At 48.0% G+C, this 17,997-nt stretch overlaps 1 protein-coding gene across 1 annotated transcript in view; it reads right to left on the bottom strand.

The window, feature by feature from the left end:
* The window catches only part of WDR37 (WD repeat domain 37), a 76,719-nt gene that overhangs the window by 16,975 nt on the left and 41,747 nt on the right, over nt 1–17,997 (bottom strand). The window contains exons 9-12 of the mRNA XM_017885804.1: nt 14,228–14,509; nt 13,979–14,118; nt 12,242–12,584; nt 10,812–10,953 (exon numbers count right to left, since the gene is read on the bottom strand). Of these exons, the coding sequence (XP_017741293.1) occupies nt 10,812–10,953; nt 12,242–12,584; nt 13,979–14,118; nt 14,228–14,509 (907 nt within the window). The remainder of the gene's footprint in view (nt 1–10,811; nt 10,954–12,241; nt 12,585–13,978; nt 14,119–14,227; nt 14,510–17,997) is intronic.

Genomic DNA, 17,997 nt, shown 5'->3' with positions numbered 1-17,997 from the left:
AAAAAAACAACCACCAAGCTTTCAGGCATATGGGTAGGGGATGTACTGACAGGAGACACAGGCCCGGCAGCCTGCAGGTCGTCCTCATCTCCATGTCACTTCCACCCCGGAGGCCCTTCCACAGGGCCCTGTTGTCCGCAAAGTCACCACCTGGTAGATGACTGGCTTTCCAACTTCCTCACAGACAAGGACTCAAAACCCATCACCAAAAAGAAAGCAGATCTGAAAGTGGAAAGCAAACTGATTCACGGACCACATGCAGCCTTTCCAATGCCCACCTCCCAGGCGGCTGGCTGGCTGGACAGCACCCAGAGGCCCACACCCTAGCTGACGCCTGCATGTTGCCTGTGACCAAGCACAAAGGTCAGGTGCAATTAAAACTGCCCATCATCCAGTTAAAAATGTCACTTTCCAAATATCTTTTCCCTTTAAAAGCATAAAAAGAAAACTGTTAACACCATGACACAAGGTGCGAAACTGTTTACCTTTCTGAGCACATGATCTAGAACTCAGTGTTTAGTACGAAATATCTCCCCCAGGTGTTTGGAAATAAAAGCACACAAAGATGTCATCAGTTCAAAGTGATCATTATAATTTTCCAACTGATTTTTTTAAATTTTGTTTGGTTAGATGTGTGTTTTGTTTTCTTTAGAAGAAAGCACCAAAGGCTACATTTGGGGAATCAAGTTAAAATCATTTGTAAAGAATTAAAAAGGAAGAAAACAAAAAAACTTTGCATCCTCAAATATCACATCCATGTTGAGATGATCTCCTATTTTTTTCTTTATCCGCATTGCAAATACTGCCAGCCTGGCACGAGGCAGAGCCACCCGCCACCCACGGAGGAGGTTTAATGGCCAGTGACGCCTCGCCTGTCAGCTCCTTTTTATAGCAACCAAAATAAAAAAGTAAAAAAAAAAAAAGGGAAATGGGGAGGGGAGGAAAACTCTACGGGGTTGGGGTGTGCTGAGGGGAGTCTGAGGACTGAGGCTGGGATCTAAACAGGCAAATGTCATGACAGCAAAAGCCTCTTGCAGGCACGTCTATTCACCCACAGTCCGCACAGTGAGGGCCCACGCTGGAACGGCCTGCGTGTGGGTTCAGCCCCCAGGTGTGTGCAAGGGAATGCTGCAGCCAGGAGAGGGCCAGGCTTATGGAATTACACTGCCAGGTGAAAAACACACAAACAGAAAAGAACTTAGTTCAGGTAAAAAGCACTGGACTTCCAGCTGCAGCTCCTGGTGGTTAGGACAAACACAGGCAATCTCAGAGCTTCTGCGGGTTCCGTTCGTTCCAGACCACGCTGTGAAGTAAAGATTGCAGTAAGGCAGATCACACGAGCTGTCTGGTTTTCCAGTGCATACAGAAGCCACAGCCACACCATCCTATATTCCATTAAGTGAGCAACCGCATTACCTCTGAAAACACAATGTGTGTTTTATAAGTAAGATAAATTTTACCACTGAAAACACTAGCAGTCATCTGAGCCTTTGGTGAGTCATCATTTTTCGCTGGTGGGGGGGTCCTGCCTCAACGCTGACGGCTGCTGATTGATCAGCGTGGTGGCTACTGAAGGTTGGGGCTATTTCTTAAAACGGACAGCAATGAAGTCTGCTACATTAACTGATTCTTCCTTCTACAAAAGATTTCTCTATCGCATGTGATGCTGTTTAAAAGCATTTTACCAAGGCTAGGCATGGTGGCTCACGCCTGTAATCCCAGCACTTTGGGAGGCCAAGGCAGGTGGATAATTTGAGGTTAGGGGTTCAAGACCAGCCTGGCCAACATGGTGAAACCCTGTCTATTAAAAATGTAAAAATTAGCTGGGCGTGGTGGCAGGTGCCTGTAATCCCAGCTACTCGGAAGGCTGAGGCAGGAGAATCATTTGAACCTGGGAGGCAGAGGTGGCAGTGAGCCAAGATAGCACCACTGCACTATAACCTAGACAACAGGGCAAGACTCCTGTGTCAAAAAAAAAAAAAAAAAGAAAAGAGGGCATTTTACCCACAATTGAACTTCAAAACTGGAGTCAGTCCTCTGAAATCCTAACCCTACTGCTGCTTTACCACTGTAGATTATGGAATATTCAAAATCCTTTGCTGTCATTTAAACAGTGTTCATAGCATCTTCACCAAGAGTACATTCCCACTCAAGAAACCACTTTCTTTAATCATCCACAAAAAGCAGTTCCTTGTCCATTCAAGTTTATCATGAGATTGTAGCAATTCAGTCCCATCTTCAGGATGCACTTCTAATCCTAGTTATCGTCCTGTTTCCACCACACCTGCAGCGACTTTCTCCATCGAAGACTTGTACCCCTCCATGTCTCTCAAATTCCTGTGACATTTTGACCTTCTCCCATGAATCACAAATGTTCTGAATGGCATCCAGAATGATAAATCCTTTCCAGAAAGTGCTCAATTGACGTGGCCCAGGTCCATCAGAGGAATCACTATCTATGGCAGCTATAGCCTTACGAATATATTCTTTAAATAGTAACACTCGAAAGTCAAAATGACTCCTTGAACCATGGGCTGCAGAATGGGGGTTGTGTTACCAGGCATGACAACATCCATCTCCTTGTACATCTCCATCAGAGTCCTTAGGTGCACTGTCAATAAGCAATACAATTTTGAAAAANAAAAAAAAAAAAAAAAAACTTTTTTCCTGAGCAGTAGGTCTCAACAGTAGGCTTAAAATATTCAGTAAACCATGGTGTAAACAGATGTGCTCTCATCCAGCCTTTGGTGATCCATTTATAGAGCACAGGCAGAGTAGGTTTCACATAATTCCTAAGGGCCCCAGGATTTTCAGAATGGTAAATAAGCACTGGCTTCAACTGCAAGTCACCAACTGTACTAGCCCCTCACAAGAGAATCAGTCTGTCCTCTGAAGCCAGGCAATGACTTCTCTAGCTAGGAAAGTTCTAGATGGCATCTTTTTTAACAGAAGGCTGTTTTGTCTACACTGAGAATCTGTTATTAAACACAGCCATCTTCATCGATGATCTCAGCTGGATCTTCTGGAGAACTTGCTGCAGCTTCTCCATCAGCATTTGCTGCTGCTTCACCTTGCACTCTCATGTTATGGAGACGGCTTCTTTCCTTAAACCTCATGAACCAACCTCTGCTAGCTTCCAGCTTTTCTTCCGCAGCTCCCTCACCTCTCTCAGCCCTCACAGAATTGAAGAGAGTCAGGGCCCTACTGTGGATTAGGATTTGGCTAAAAGGTAAGTTGTGGCTGGTTTAACCAATCCAGACCACTCAAACTTCCTTCATATCAGCATTAGGGTTGTGTTCTTATCACTTGGAGTAGCAGTTTTACTTTCCTTCCAGAACTTTTCCTTTGCATTCAGAACGTGGCTGTCCGATTCAGGACGCTCACCTTTCACAGCCTCTCTGCCTTCGACATGTCTTCCTCACTAAGCTTTGTTCATTTCCAGCTTTCAAGTGAGGGACACGAAACTCTTCATTTGAACATTGAGAGGCCGTTGTAGGGATGTTAGTTGGCCTAATTTCAATAGTGTTGTGTCTCAGAGAGTCAGAGGCCTTAGGAGAAGGTGACAGACGAGGGAATGGTCAGTTAGTAGGGCAGCTGGAACACACATGATTTATCGACTAAGTTCACTGTCTTCTACCGGCAAGGTTCCCAGGACCTCAAAACCAGTAATAACAGTTACAGCAAAAGTCACTGACCACCCTCACATAATCACAATGAAAAAGTAAGAAATACTGTGAGAATGACCAAAATGTGACAGAGAGACAGGAAGTGAGTATGTGCTGTTGGAAAACTGGCATCAACAAACCTGCTCGGCCAGGGCTGGGCTCCACAGACCTTCATTTGTAAAAAACATCAATCTACGGAGTGCAATCAAACAAGGTATAAGAAATAGCCACCAAGGCACAAAAAAAAAAAAAAAGGGAGAAATAGCCACCAACAGCTGAATTCCTATGACACACTGAAATTTTCAAATTAAGCCTTTTTATTATTTTTAAGAATACATACTTCACATTTCTGCTATATGAAGTATCTAAAATTGCTTTTCATATAAATCAGTACACATTGGGTCACTAACAGTCAAATAAAAACAGCCACACAGTTACGCCAACTAATACCATGGTAAAATTCCTGCTATAATACAGAGATGCCATAACACGGAGTGAAAAGAAATAAGACACATCAAAAGGAAAAGGCGACAGGTCCTTCTAAACACGGATGATCAAAGCCTTTAGCAGCTCACAGCACGGAGCTCCAACTCCTCCAGCTAAGATAACGACCACACGTTTCAGGGGACCCATTTCGCTATGCTTTTCTTTCTTACAGTGAAGCACTGGAACTCAAACTTCAGTCTTTCAAAAAGGCACAGAATTCAAGTAAAAGTACAAGGATTACAGTAAGCAAAAAACAAAAGTGGGGAAAAAAATCTCTCCTGGAAACTGGATCACAAAACTGGGCCAGTAACCGTTAAGCCTTTAGAGCTACTTCACGCTTTAAGAAAACCCAATATACAGCAAGTCACCTTAACTAGACAGTTAATTATCTACATTATAAAAGACATTAGATTCTAATACATTGTACTAAACAATTTATGCTGAGTTCCTACAAGTGAAAATATGCCCTAAGATAAAACTTTGAAAACCACATTCCACACCATGTTAATATAAATTACGTGAGAAAGGGTACTTTTAGTCACACACGTTGAAGAAATACTGCCTCTGTTTAAGCAATATCACTAAAAACACCCTGCATACAACTTTTTGGCCTACATCAATAAGAACAGCAAACTTTCTAAGAACGCATGTCTGACTTTTGCTTTCAATGCTCAGGAAAAGAACTGGTGAAAAGGACTCAGGATCGCCCTGGAAAACCGACAGAGCTACCTCCTGGATGAGCAGGCAGTCCTGCAGGCCTCAGGCCGGGCCCTGGGCGAACATTCCCACCTCTCAGGGTGCCAGGCCCCATGGGTCTGGGCGCTAACAGGCTGGACACGCATGGAAGGCTCACGGATGTCCTTGGCGATGCGGTGGCCACTGCAGAGAAGCCCTCGGAGCAGAGGATCCCTCAGAATGACATGGTGGCAGGGAAGGCAGGAGACCCAGGGTGTGCTCTTACAAGTCATGTTCAGAACGTCCCAGACAAGTGATCAAACGGACACACACAACCTGGCCATTTCTCTTAATCAGGAACTAAACCCACACCCCGGACCTCACCCAGGTGTGCTGTAGCGCGGATACACATCTTAGGAACTAAAGCCGCACCTCGGCACTCAACCAGGTGTGCTGTGGTGCGGATGCACATCTCAGGAACTAAAGCCGCACTTCTGCCGTGGCGCGGATGCACATCTCAGGAACTAAAGCCGCACTTCTGCTGTGGCGCGGAGGCACATCTCAGTAACTACAGCCGCACTTCAACAATCACCCAGGTGTGCTGTGGGGCGGATGCACATCTCAGGAACTAAAGCCGCACTTCGGCACTCACCCAGGTGTGCTGTGGAGCGGATGCACATCTCAGGAACTAAACCCACACGCTGGACCTCACCCAGGTGTGCTGTAGTGCAGATGCACATCTTAGTCAGGAACTAAAGCCGCACTTCTGCTGTGGCACGGATGCACATCTCAGGAACAAAACGCACACCTCGTGCACTGTGGCACGGATGCACATCTGAGGAACTAAACCCGCACCTCGGTGCGCTGTAGCGCGGATGCACAGCTCTACACTTTTGTAAGGATCACGCACTCTGTGGGTTTTATTTGGTGTACTGGCTCGAACCTGCAAAACCCACGCCAGAGACAAAGGCAAGCAGTACTAAGAAGACGCCTCAGATGAAACATTTTTGTAAAATTTCTCATTTCCTGCTTTTCTCATTATGAGGCATGTCTAAAGGCTCAAAAGCTGATCTGATGTCAGGAAGAGTTTGTGTTCAATAAAGGCGTCCATGGCTCCACCTGCTGACCAAGCCCGCATCCTGCAGGAGCACAGCTGAGGAAGCACCAGGCCGGTGAGGGGAAGCTGATGTCCAGGAGTCCAGTGGACTCGCCCCGACGCAGCAACAAAATTAGCACCAAAGAGAGATCTTTTCAAAACTTATTTTTGGATGTACACATAAACAAGATACGCTACTTCATGATAATTTGAGTAAGAAACGAAAGCATAAACGATCTGAGTAAGCCTGGCCCGGGCAGGTCTGGTCCACGTTCACCTCACGCCCACGGTTCAGGTGAGTGGAAGCATAGACTACAGCTTGGAAGACCCATGTGGGAGAGAGGGCACACGGAATTACACACTCCACCTTACTCTACCCCCACACCTGATTCCAATAGAAAGACATAAACCCTAGGAAACTGTATTCATAGGTCCACATTAATAAGAACTCCTTCATAACAGTTACTACATTCTTCATAAGTACAGCTCTCTAAAAACCATTGTTTCAGGTATCCACCAGCTGCAAAAATTTACCACAAATTAATCAGATTTTTTTTTTCTGAGACAGAGTTTCACTCTTGTTGCCCAGGCTGGAGTAAAACGGTGCGATCTTGGCTCCTGGGTTCAACCTCCTGGGTTCAAGCAATTCTCCTGCCTCAGCCTCCCAAGTAGCTGGGATTACAGGCATGCACCACCACACCTGACTAATTTTGTATTTTTAGTAGAGACAGAGTTTCTCCATGTTGGTCAAGCTGGTCTCAAACTCCCGACCTCAGGGGACCCGCCCGTCTCGGCCTCCCAAAGTGCTGGGATTACAAGTGTGAGACACTGCGTCCGGCCTAAGCAGATGGTTTAAAGATGCCACCAGCATTCACTACACTTCACAGTCAAATGGCCAAGACCACACGGTTGCAACAGCCTTAGAAGCACAAACATGCACTTGCAATCAACTCCAGTAATACAAATACAAAAACTTTTCTTTTTACACAAAACAAAAATAAAGTCTTTCAGTTAAATAAGGTAACTGAAAAGAGACAACACAGGGCTAGAAGGGTCTTAAATAACACAAGAGGCACCCTGAAGGCACCAGGAGGGACTGCTCTGGAATCACCCCCTAGAGCCAAACCCTCAGCAAACCACCTGGCTTCCTCATGCCTCAGTTTCTCTCCCTGAACTGGGGTGATGCCAGGGGCTCCAACAGTGCCTGGCACAAAGCAGCAACTCACCAAGCCCTGGCTCCACTGCATCCTCCTCTGGACAGAATTCTTGGGCCTTTCCATTCTGCCCTCACAGGGGACAGAGACGGCAGGGCACACCAGTCTATACCTGCAACCCCCATATCGGAAGCACATAGGAAGCTGCCCTGCTCTCTAAACACAAAACTACCCTCTTCACCCAATTCTCAAAGCTCTGACAGATTTTTGTGCTCCATACAGATGACCAGAGTCAATGCAGTGAGAGCTGCTGGGTCGTCCCAGCCTGGGGCAGGGAGCTGTGCTAGGATGGTGGCACTCGGCCCTGCAGGTCCCATGGCGGGGGGGGGCACGCGGAAGCCAAAACCAAAGCAAGCACAGGGATCACAACCACCAACACCAACAAAGTGCAGGTGTCTACGCTCGCTAACACTCACAACACACAGTGCCGACTAACCAGTGTAGACAGAATTACAAAGATCCCCTTCTGCAGGACTCAATGTAACAATGAGCTGAGGCCCTGGACCGAGGAAAGGTCACTGGGGAATTAACATCCGTGGAACAGTGTCGCTTCACTATTTGAAACAGGAGAGCACCTCTGGCAGGCACACCTGCAGACGCCATCTTAACCGCAGGAGTGCTCCAGCACACCAATAGCACAGCAGAGGGGTACTTTAAAGGAAGTCATAAGAAAAATGCAGAATGAGGGGCATTCTACAAAAGAGCGCCAAGATTCTTTGGTGAATTCTTTACCAAAAAACTCAGTGTCCTAAAAGTAACAAAAAATGGGGAAGGACCATTCTAGATTAAAAGAAGTCAAAGGATATAATATCTAAATGTGATGAGAGAATCCTGACTAAATCCTAGATCTAAAAAAAGTATCAAAGACATTTTGGGGAGAACTCAGTAAATCTAAATATGGACCAGATAAAGGATGCCATAGAATTTTTACTAATTTTCTTATTTAAACAATGGTAGTGTATTAGGAGAACATCCTTATTCTTAGAAAATGCATGCTGGAGTTTTCCTTTCAAAGGTCTCAGCCAAAGAAAATATACAAGTGTGTGTTACAGAGAGAGGTGTGTATACATCTACAGAGACAGCAGTGCTGCAATACAACAACAGGTGAACCTAGGTGAAGGGTAAGTGGGCGTGTGTTTCAGAGAGTTGTGTACACATGTGTAAAGAGAGACAGCGGTGCTGCAATACAACAAGCGAACCTAGGTGATGGGTAAGTGGGCATATGTGTTACACTTATGTAGAGACAGCAGTGCTGTAATACAATAGGCAAACCTAGGTGAAGGGGTAGTGGACGTGTGTGTTACAGACAGCAGTGTGTACACGTGTGAGGAGACAGCAGTGCTGCAATACAACAGGCGAACCTAGGTGAAGGGTTTGTGGGTACACCGTACTACTCTTGTTAGTTTTTATGTAGGCTTGAAACTTTTCTAAGAAAAAAGCTTAGGAAAGCACTGCAGGCGCAGGAGTGAGACCATCTTGCTCCTCCCACCCTCTAGGCCTCCAACTGCCCTTCCAGTGAATTCTCATGAGGAACAGCAGAGCAGCCATGTGGCCCCTCTGCCCCGCCCTGCACAGTGTTGCCAGGTGGTGGGCCCAGGTCCAGCCAGGGCTTTGCTGTGGGGCCCCTCTGCATCTGTTGGACGTCAGGGAGCACCACATCCAAACTAACATGCATAGGAAGCAGTGCTCCCCAAGCCACGGCATCTTCCTCACCGATGAGCTGGCCTGCAGCGGGGTCAGGCCATGTGGCGGAGCTCATGGGGGCCCAGCTCGGTGCCCGCTGCACCCTGATGCAGCAACAACACGGTGCTGTGTTAAGCCACTGACCGCCGAGAGGTCTGTATTACTGTGGCGATCGCTAATGGAGCTGGCAGAATAAACGCCGACCTGATGTCAGGACGGAGTAGTTTAATGCGTGTGATGCCCCCGAACAGACCCAGGCTGACATAAAGATCTCTACGCGTGGTCGTGACTGCTGCCTGCTCCTGTTCCAGTCTCAGAGTCAAGGAATTAGCTTTCCAATCTCAAGCTTCTTTTTGAAAATGTTGTCCTGGTCGGGCGCAACGGCTCACATCTATAATCCCAGCACTTTGGTAGGCGAGGCGGGTGGATCACCTGAGGTCAGGAGTTTGAGACCAGCCCAGCCAACATGGTGAAACCCCACCTCTACTAAAAATACAAAAATTAACCAGGTGTGATGGCGGGCACCTGCAATCCCAGCTACTAGGGAGGCTGAAGGAGGAGAATCGCTTGAACCCGGGAGGCAGAGGTTGCAGTAAGCCAAGATTGTGCCACTGCACTCCAGCCGGGGCGACAGAAAGAGACTCCGTCTATTAACAAACAAAAAGTCCTATTTTCCTTTCCAACATCTTACTAACATTTTGAACACTAAATCTAAAACTTAGTAACTCACATTAAACATATAAAACAGATTTTCGGCCGGGCGCAGTGGCTCAAGCCTGTAATCCCAGCACTTTGGGAGGCCGAGACGGGCGGATCACGAGGTCAGGAGATCGAGACCATCCTGGCTAACACGGTGAAACCCCGTCTCTACTAAAAAAATACAAAATCTAGCCGGGCGAGGTGGCGGGCACCTGTAGTCCCAGCTACTCCGGAGGCTGAGGCAGGAGAATGGCGTAAACCCGGGAGGCAGAGCTAGCAGTGAGCTGAGATCCGGCCACTGCACTCCAGCCCGGGCGACAGAGCGAGACTCCGTCTCAAATAAATAAATAAATAAATAAATAAAACAGATTTTCATATTTGGAGTTCATTTATAAACCTCTCACTGCACGCTGCTTATCCAGACATGGAGTGGAGAGCAGCACTGGTGGGAGGTTGGGGGGGCATGGAGGAGCGAGGAGTGGCCGGCACAGATCCCACACGCACGGCTGGCAGCAGACCTGCCAGTGGACCACATGGGACATGATGGGGGAACGGGGAGCAAAGGTTAAAAGAGAAGAACCAGGGAACACTCTAGGTAGACAGCCCCCATGAGTGGGCAGGCGGTCTCATCATTGACTGAGCAGGGCCAGACTCGGGGAAGGAGGCAGTCACAGAAAGAACTGATGGGTTCTGTTAAGACCTTACGCTTGAGTTGCTGGAGAGAAACCCAAGCAGAAAGGGACACACTGGATTGAGAGTCTATGTCTGCATGCGCATCTATGTGTGTACCTTCTCCCAGAATATACCACACAGACACGTGTAATAACAAAAACTAGATGGAAAAGACCCAGGAGATGCCCTGTGGGTAGTGGTAACAGCTCCCACGGCTCCCATGGTGGCATGGCCAGCTCCTGTGCTCAGCCACAGGCCCTGTGGGTGGCAGTAACAGCTCCCGCAGCGCCCATGGTGGCGTGGCCAGCCCCTGTGCTCAGCTACAGGCTCTGGCAGCCCTGCTCTTTTCTAACCCTCTCCACCCAACTCCCCCATTCTGTCTTCTTTAAACTTCTCAAGAGAACATCTGAGGGTGCCTTCTGTTAATCTCCTAGATCCTTTGAAATAGCCAAAATGGAGCTAAATGTTTAGAAAAAGAATAGCAGAATTTGAAAGGTAGTCTTTTTTTGAAAGATAGTAGAGTTGGAAATACTGAAAATTAAGGCTAGAATTAAGTTTTCATGTCAACCCACAGAACTTTCTTCATGACTAAAGACAGATGTCTAAACTACTGCAACTCACTCCGTGTGTCCCTGGAAAACATTCACCGAGTGGATGGAGGGGTCCCTGAAATCCCAGAGGCGGAAAGTCGTGTCACGGGAAGAGGTCACCACGAGCCGCTGGGTAGGGTGTGTGCAGCAGTGCGTCAACTCCTGGTCATGCCCTGTAACCAAGATGGCAAAATATAAGGTCATCACCTGAGGAGCACACTGAGAAAAAAGCTTTTCAACAGCACAAGAACCCAAAAAGGCGTCTGTCTTAGAATGTGAACCTGACCTAATGGAATCACTCAGCAGCATGTGGGTCATGGTGGGGCAGGTTTTCCCTCAGAAGCTGAAGTCTTTTCAGCCGTCTACGTCAAAGGAACAGAAAACCAAGCAGGTGCATAACCCATTTTCTGACCCTAACAGTTAGAAGGTCAGGCAAATTAACAGGCTGAATGTGAGAACCACTTAAATCTTAATTCTTTGCTTAGAATATCTTCTAATGATACTACGCTGTGGGTCCTGACTCAAATACAATCTTTAACGCTCATGCAGGAAATGCACTTACAGACAGATTCGCAGAAGCAACTTCAGTAGGCAGAGCCCCAAGATGGCCCCAGGCCACCCCCACCCCGTACACGCCTACCGCGCTTCCCTTCCGTTAGGGCAGAGCCTGTAAATAGGATGAGATTATCTTTCTGGTAATTATGCTACATTATAGGCAAAAAGAATTTTGCAGATGTAATTAAGGTCCCTAAATGAGTTGACTTTGAATTCATCAAAGGGAAGACTATCCTGGGTGGTCTAGCCTAGCCCTTAAAAAGGATCACAGAAGTTGGAGAGTTCAGAGCAGCAGGGGAGCTCCAGCTGCAGAGGAAAGTGGCTGCTGTGTGGGAAAGGCATGCCCTGTGCAGGGACCCTGGGGCCAGGCACAGTCTCTGCACGCCCAGAGGAGCCCTGGCTGGCAGCCGGCAAGAAGACAGGGCCTCAGACTCCAGCCGCGGGGACGGTCTCCTCCAATGACCAGGAGGCTTGGAAGAGGATCGCAGCCTCGGGGAGGTCCTGCCCAGGCAGCACCCTCACTCAGGTCTTTGTGGCCCCAGGGAGAAGAGCAGCTACCACAGGCCCAAAATTCCTGACCTGGGAAACCATAAGGCCATCAATTCCTGTCATTTTAAGACACTAAGATTGTGGAAATTTGTTACAGAACAATGGAAAACTAATACAACTACCATATTTCCAATATCTAGATACTACATGTTATAATTTAAAACCCCTGAAGATAAAATAAATTTAGCTACCAACAGTTCTATTATTAATAGAAAGAATCTCCAAAAATTACCACAGAAGAGCCAAGAGGACTGAGACTCATTCTGGTCAAGAAGTAATTGGCAAGGTCAGACATAACCCATGGACATAAACTAACATGCACAGCCAGGAGGCGGCAGACTCAGAGAACCCAGGCACCTGTCAGAGAGTGAACGAGCTCAGACGTCTCCACATCGTACAGGTTTGCCGTCCGGTCCCAGGAGGCAGTCACAGCCTGCTTCCCCCCAACCAGCCAGTCAGCGGCGATGACCACGCCCTGGTGGCTCTTGAGGGATGTCAGCGGGACGCGGATGGTGGGGCAGTCGCTGGACACGTCCCCATCGAGGTCGGGCTCATCCTTGTCAGAGCACTCTACTTCATCTTCCCCAGATATCTGCTGCCAAAGGGAAGGCCAGAAAAGAAAGACATTTCCTGGAAATCTTGAGTTTCTTCTGACACAGCTACAAAATAGATGGTTCTCATTAATCTCCTGAGGACATATCCATCACGATGGCCACCACCAGGAGCCCGGTGCTGGCCACTGTGATGAGTATGTCCCCTCTGATCCATAACTGCTGCCCGTGAACGCCCATCAACTCTACAGCCATCTCATACAGAAAAAAAGTGGAATCCACAATGTTGTCAACTGAACTACCATTTATTTCCACGCATCAACAGAATGGCAAATAAAGATTTTCAACATTTAAGTTTTCATCAGTTATTAGTAGAAATGCAATATAAAACTAACCAAATACAAGTGAAAGTCTAATTTATCACATCGCAAAAAAGAAGCATTTTCATTATCAAATGCCTATTTAAAATATACTTAGAATTCTATTGCTATAGTCATAAAAGTCTATTTTCCTTTGTAACATCAAGCCCCCTGTCAAAGGCCAAGGCTAAAACAAACACATTACAGCCAGCTCTGTAAGAAAATCTGTATATTCATCCAACAAATATTTATCAGGGGCTGACAGAGTTGCCAGTCCCCACCCCCAGCCCAGGTGCTGCTTACACAGTGCAGAAGAGGACAGCGGGCTTCTGACATGCACACATGCAAAACTACGCTCAATCTAGCAGGTAGGAACTCTGGGTTGAAGACCCCTGGTAAAGCTCCTGCCCTCAGAGAACTAGCAAAAGAGAGAGACCACACACACACACACACACACACACATACAGACACGTTAGTATGGGGAGGTATGTCGTATGTACAGAAGTACTAGTACTGGAACTGATACAGTTTGGAAATTTGTCCCAGCCCAAATCTCATGCTTAACTGGAATCCCCTGTGTTGGAGGTGGGGCCTGGTGGGGGTGTCTGGCTCATGGGGGAGGATTCCTCATAGCCTGGTGCTTACCCCACAATAGGGGGTGAACTCTCACCAGATCTGGCTGTTTGGATGTGGGGCACCCCCTGCCCCCGCCTTGCTCCTGCTTCCATCACATGATGCCGTCTCCGGCTTCGCCTTCTGCTACGAGTGAAAGCTGGAAGCTCCCTGAAGCCCCCCTAGAAGCCAAGCAGATGCTGGTGCCACGCTCCCTGTACAGCCTGCAGAACCAGCCAATTAAAACTCTTTTCTTTATAAATTACCCGGTCTCGGGTATTTTTTTATAGTAATGCAAGAATGGCCTAACACAGGAATGTCATGAGCACAAACACATTACTAAGGAACGCACGTCACAGGGACGCACAGCAGCAAGGGAACGCACATCACATGGATGCATAGCAGCACGGGATTACACATCACAGGGACGCACAGCAGCACGGGAACACGTCACATGGATGCACAGCAGCAGGGGATTACTGCACAGCAGCAGGGGATTACACATCACTGGGAGGCACAGCAGCACGGGAACACGTCACAGGGACGCATAGCAGCACAGGATTACACGTCACAGGGACGCGCAGCAGCACGAGAACGCACGTCACAGGGACGCGCAGCAGCACGGTATCACAAGTGAGGCGCGTTCCCGTACTACTGTGCGTCCCTGCGACGTGTGCTCCCGTGCTGCGGTGCGTCCCGGTGATGTGCGTTCCTGGGAACGCGTCACAGGGACGCACCGCGTCACAGGGACGCACCGCAGCACGGGAACGCACGTCGCAGGGACGCACGACAGCATGGGAATGTATGTCACAGGGACGCACGGCAGCACGGGAACACTTCACGGAGACGCACCGCAGCACGGGAACGCATGTCATGGGGACGCACAGCAGCACGGGAACACGTCACAGGGACGCACATCAACACGGGTTCCCACGTCACAGGGACGCATGGCAGCATGGGAACGCACGTCACAGGGACGCACGTCAGCACGGGAACGCACGTCACAGGGACGCACAGCAGCACGGGAACACGTATCACAAGGATGCAGAGCAGCACGGGAACACACGTCAACATGGCCACACAGAGTAAGGCGGCAGTAAGTTCTATGAGATAAAATAAAATAGGACAAGGGGCAGCTGGATGGGGGTGCTATTTTACATATAATTACTGATGAGGGACTCTCTGATGAGGTCGCACGTGAGTCAGATGTGAGGAAAGGAAGGGTTAAGTAAGGCTCGCCCATGCTGAGGAACAGCATTCCGCCATGTGCGGAACAGCTACAGGAGGCAAAGTCCGAGGTGGCACGGGGAACAGCTCGTGTAATCCCAGGAGACTGTGGAAAGGATGCCAGGTTCTATTCCGTGTGATGCAAAATCACCACACGGCTGTGGGCGGGGTGTGATGCCAGATGTGTGCTGTGTGAACAAACTGCGGAGGGAACGATGGAAGGGGCTGCTAGGGGCTGAACTGTGGACCCAAATTCCTGTGCTGAAGTCCTCACCCCAGGACCTCAGAATGTGGCTGTTTGGAGAAAGGGGCTTTAAAGAGGTGATTAAGATAAAATGAGACCAGGAGAGTGGACCCTATTCCAATAGGACTGACGTCCTTGTAAGAAGAGATGAGAACACAGACATTCCCAGAGGGATAAAGGACCCAGGAGAAGAACCATCTATGAGCCGTGGAAAGAGTCCTCAGGAGGAACCAGCCCTGCTCACACCCTCATCTCGGGTTTCCAGCCTCTGGCACTGTGGGAACACGGGTCTGTTGTTTAGAAGCCACCCTGCCCCTGGCACGTTGTTATGGCAGCCCCAGAAAACAACAGAGGAGACGGACAGGAGATGAGAGAAGTGCCCATAAGAGAGGGTGGCCTGGAGTAGGATGGGAAGAAGGAACTGAAGCGCCCTCTGCTGCAGGAGTGGCTGACAGGGTGATTTCCACAGGCAGTAAGAGAACAATACAGGTGTTTAGACCGTAGAAAGGTGTTTGGTCTAAAGCACTGGGTGACAGACAGGGACGTTTCCTGAAACGGGTGGCACAAGGAAAGGAACACCCAGAAACAGCAAGTTCAGGGTGGCACGCGCAGCTCAGTCGGGACAGGGGGCCGGGGGGCCCCAGGCTCAAAAGGCTGGCAGAGGCCCCCAGACAGGCTGCAGCAGGGAAGTAGTCGGGACGTCACCTTGAAGGCCGGGGGTGATGGGTGACAGCACTGCACGCAGCTGGGAAAACGGCTCCAGAGGGAGCACAGCAAAGAGCCAGGAGCAGCCACAGGGTAAACCCCTCAAAGGATAAAAAGGCTGACGAAGTTAAACGAATAATTCAGTGTAACTTAATTCGCATGCGACAGTCATTCTGTTGGTCTAAATCTGTTTCCACTATGCCACCCAAACGCTTATCAACACTGTGGATGTCAAGCAAAACTCGCAGATGCAAATTTTAAAACACAAGACATCTGTCCAAAAGCTATAATGATTCAAGATGAATACAGATTTTAACAGATTAGAGTTTGTGTTAAAATTTAAAATGAAAACTGCTAAGCAAATCAGAGTCAAGACGGGCTGGCAAAAGCTTCAAAAAACAAAACTGCTTTCCACCTAAGGAGCCTCATTTCATCCAGCAGTGGTGGAAGGAACCTCCCACGCCGTTTCTGCAGATACCTGGCCATCCACAGGCTGCACTGCCTCCTCTTTATTAGGGAGGGCCCAACACAACTCTGTGTGCAGTGCTCCCAGGACAGCTCAAGTCATGGCACATCACAGAGATTCGTCTTTAACTCAGAGCCCCCAACACCAGCCCCAAATCTTGAGGTGGCAACTATCAACATGAGAAGTGCACTCACCCAACACAAGCAAAGTAGTAAAGAAGAAAATAAAATTAAGTGAACATTCTAAGTGAACTATTAGGTGTTTTTAATGTAAGTACTGTACATGAATCTTCCCTCTGACAAAATTGATGTCTTTCTTATTTTATTTGGAAAACAATCCATACATTAACTCCTTTGAATTTCCTGAGCATCAATGCTCACCCTCCTCACCTCTCCACCATGCCCACCATCAGCGCACATTTTGAATTTTCTGAGCATCAATGCTCACCCTCCTCACCTCTCCACCACGCCCGCCATCAGCACACATTTCACTTGTTTCATCACTAAATGTGCTCGTTAGTGGACAGTGTTATGCGCTACATAATGAATAGTCTGTCAGTTCCACAAAGAGAACAAAACTGTGTTAATACATAATACATTCAGTTAAAAATGAACTATTAGAACCTTTATTAGGACTAAAGAAAACTCATTTATCACTGTAATTTATTAACTGCTTAACTATCTCCACATAGAACAGTTTAGAATGTTCACAAAGCAGAAAACTCAAGGAATATTCCAAGATGAAAATATCAAAACTAGATTACTCTCATCCTTGCAACAATCACACCCCAATACAAAATGAAACTTCTAGACGTGTACATCATCTACGCTGTCTGCCGGGCGCTGTTCTCACCTGTTCAGGTGCACAGTGAGGGCTGAGCGTGTGGGAAGACCACGCCACTAACGTTTAGCCTGTCATTGAAACTAGGGAGATAACTGCACTCAGAGAAACATTCAGGCCTCTCTGTGATCATAAACATAGGGTGCTGGGCTACCACAGACAGCGCAAGGCAAACAGTAAGTGAAGAATTTTATGAATTTATGGTATAAATACATGAATTCATTCTTCTCAATACACATCTTTTGTTATCTATGTTTAAATTTGAACCACATAAAATTGATGTCATACAAGCCATTAGCTGATGTGATGATAAAAGTCCATGAAAGGTACACCAGATGTCTAATACTAAACAGACAAAACAGTAAGAAACAGGATCCAAACATAAACTGTAAGAGAGTGGATGATAAACGTTTACTATCTGTAGAAAGGAAGACTGGAGCAGATGCATGCATACAGAGGTAAAGGAGCATCTTTCTAGGTGCTGTCTCAGTCAGCGCAGGCCACCAAAACATAACACTACAGGCCAAGAGGCTTCAACGACAGAAATTAGTTATTTTCCAGTTCTGGAGACTCTAAGTCCATGACGAAGGCGTCAACCAGTGCAGCTTCTGGTGAGGCCCCTCTTCCGGTGTGTGGCACTGCCATCCTGCAGCATGCCCACAGGGGCTCTTCTATTAATATTAGCATAGAGAGGCTGGGCACGGTGGCTCACGCCTGTAATCCCAGCACTTTGGGAGGCCAAGGAGGGCAGATCATGAGGTCAAGAGATCGAGACCATCTGACCAACATGGTGAAACTCCGTCTCTACTAAAAATACAAAAATACGCCAGGCGCGGTGGCTCAAGCCTGTAACCCCAGCACTTCGGGAGGCCGAGACGGGCGGATCACAAGGTCAGGAGATCAAGACAATCCTGGCTAACCTGGTGAAACCCCGTCTCTACTAAAAAATACAAAAAACTAGCCGGGCGAGGTGGCGGGCACCTGTAGTCGCAGCTACTCGGGAGGCTGAGGCAGGAGAATGGTGTGAACCCGGGAGGCGGAGCTTGCAGTGAGCCGAGATCCGGCCACTGTACTCCAGCCTGGGCGACAGTGCCAGACTCTGTCTCAAA

The sequence above is a fragment of the Rhinopithecus bieti genome, unplaced genomic scaffold (assembly GCF_001698545.2).
Source record: "Rhinopithecus bieti isolate Rb0 unplaced genomic scaffold, ASM169854v2 scaffold_15437, whole genome shotgun sequence".
Classification (NCBI taxonomy): Eukaryota; Metazoa; Chordata; class Mammalia; order Primates; family Cercopithecidae; genus Rhinopithecus; species Rhinopithecus bieti.
This window is presented reverse-complemented; position numbering and strand designations above follow the sequence as displayed.